The following is a 1,231-nucleotide window of genomic DNA, read 5'->3' as shown; positions in this document are numbered from 1 at the left end:
CCTTGCAATCCGGCCCCGGGGGGTTGGGGGGGGGGGAAGGTTAGTCAAAGGAGGCTTCGCCGGTTTCCACCCACCTACCTCCAGCCCAGAGCAGGGAGCGGGTACCACCAGTACTCCGCGTCACCCCTGGCGGGCGAGATCCCCTGGGCCCAGCTCTGTGATCATCCCCGGGCCGAGTCTGGCCCCGGCCGGCTGCCTCGGTCCCCTCTCCATCCCCCCGCCGGGTTGGGGCCAGCGCCGAGCCGGAGCGGCCGCTGCCGCCGCCGTCGCCGCGGCCTAGTCCCGGAGGAGCCCCAACCCGCTCCCGCCCCCCCAGCCAGCCCCGCCACCGGCCCGGTGGCCTCCCGGAGGGCCTCGGCGCTGACCACCCGGGCCAAGGGGAGGCCACGGAGGACGGCCAGGGTCCCCTGGGCCGCCCGGGCAGCTTCCCGAGCCCGGCGGGCGCCCGGTCCAGCCCTGCCGCTCCTGCCCGGTTTCCCTGCTCACCTCCGCCATATTGGTACCTTTAGGGCGAACGAGCAGCGCTGCGCCCAGTCCCCGGATGGGGCCGCTGAGCCAATCGCAGCCGCCGCCGCCGCGGTCGGCCCGGCGCACCCGCCCGGCGGCGGAGGCGGCTCGGCCCCCATAGGGCAGGGCGACAGCCCCAGCCCGGCCGAGCACACCCACCCCGCCCCAGCAGCCCCCTCCTGCCCCACGGAGCACCCGGCCCCCCACCGCCCTGGCCGGGCCCCCCACTCACCCGCCCGGGCTTTGGGCTCCGGCAAAGTTCCCGTAGCCTCGTTAGGAGGACGCGAGTGGCCACACGGACGGTCCCGGGAGGTCCTGGGGGTGCAGGAGCCGAGGACCGAGACGCGGGGCGCACGCAAGCTCGGCCAGGCCGCCGCAGCCCCCGAGGCGCTGGAGGGACCGCGCCGGGGATGGCTCTGAGGACTGCAGAGGCTCCCCACCCAGATCCCTCCAGGCGGTGGCCAGGGTCTATGGGCTCCGGAGCGGGCGGGACAGTTCCTGCTCCGGGGGAGGAGACTTGGGACTGCGCGCCCCAGGGGTGGGGGGATGGGGGAGGAGAAGACTGCCGAGGGAGAGACACCTCCAGGCGCGGAGGTGGGGCGCACTGACGGATCCTCCAGATCCCCAGAGCCGGGGCAAGGGGAGAAGGAGGGGAGAGGCCCCGGGAGCCAAGGCTTCCGAGGGTGCCAGGACGTACAGACCTGGGCTAGCCACAAGTGCCTTT

At 75.0% G+C, this 1,231-nt stretch overlaps 1 protein-coding gene across 6 annotated transcripts in view; it reads right to left on the bottom strand.

Annotated features, from left to right (window-relative positions):
- The window catches only part of MIER3 (MIER family member 3), a 35,660-nt gene extending 34,674 nt beyond the window's left edge, over positions 1 to 986 (bottom strand). For 2 of the 6 annotated variants that reach the window (XM_069096469.1, XM_069096467.1), the window contains exon 1: positions 487 to 600. Coding sequence is in view for 2 of the 6 variants with exons in the window: in XM_069096465.1 (XP_068952566.1) it covers positions 487 to 495 (9 nt within the window). In the remaining 4 variants the exon portion in view is untranslated. Of the gene's footprint in view, positions 1 to 486; positions 601 to 739 lie in introns of those variants that run through there. The other 4 variants (XM_069096465.1, XM_069096466.1, XM_069096471.1 and 1 more) reach the window with 3 other exon arrangements.
- Between the last annotated feature and the right edge of the window lie 245 nt (positions 987 to 1,231).

The sequence above is a fragment of the Petaurus breviceps genome, unplaced genomic scaffold (assembly GCF_028583685.1).
Source record: "Petaurus breviceps papuanus isolate PSGF00001 unplaced genomic scaffold, PetGlider_PUasm1.0 229, whole genome shotgun sequence".
Classification (NCBI taxonomy): Eukaryota; Metazoa; Chordata; class Mammalia; order Diprotodontia; family Petauridae; genus Petaurus; species Petaurus breviceps.
Note: the sequence above shows the minus strand (reverse complement) of the source record. Positions and strands in the feature narration are given on the sequence as shown.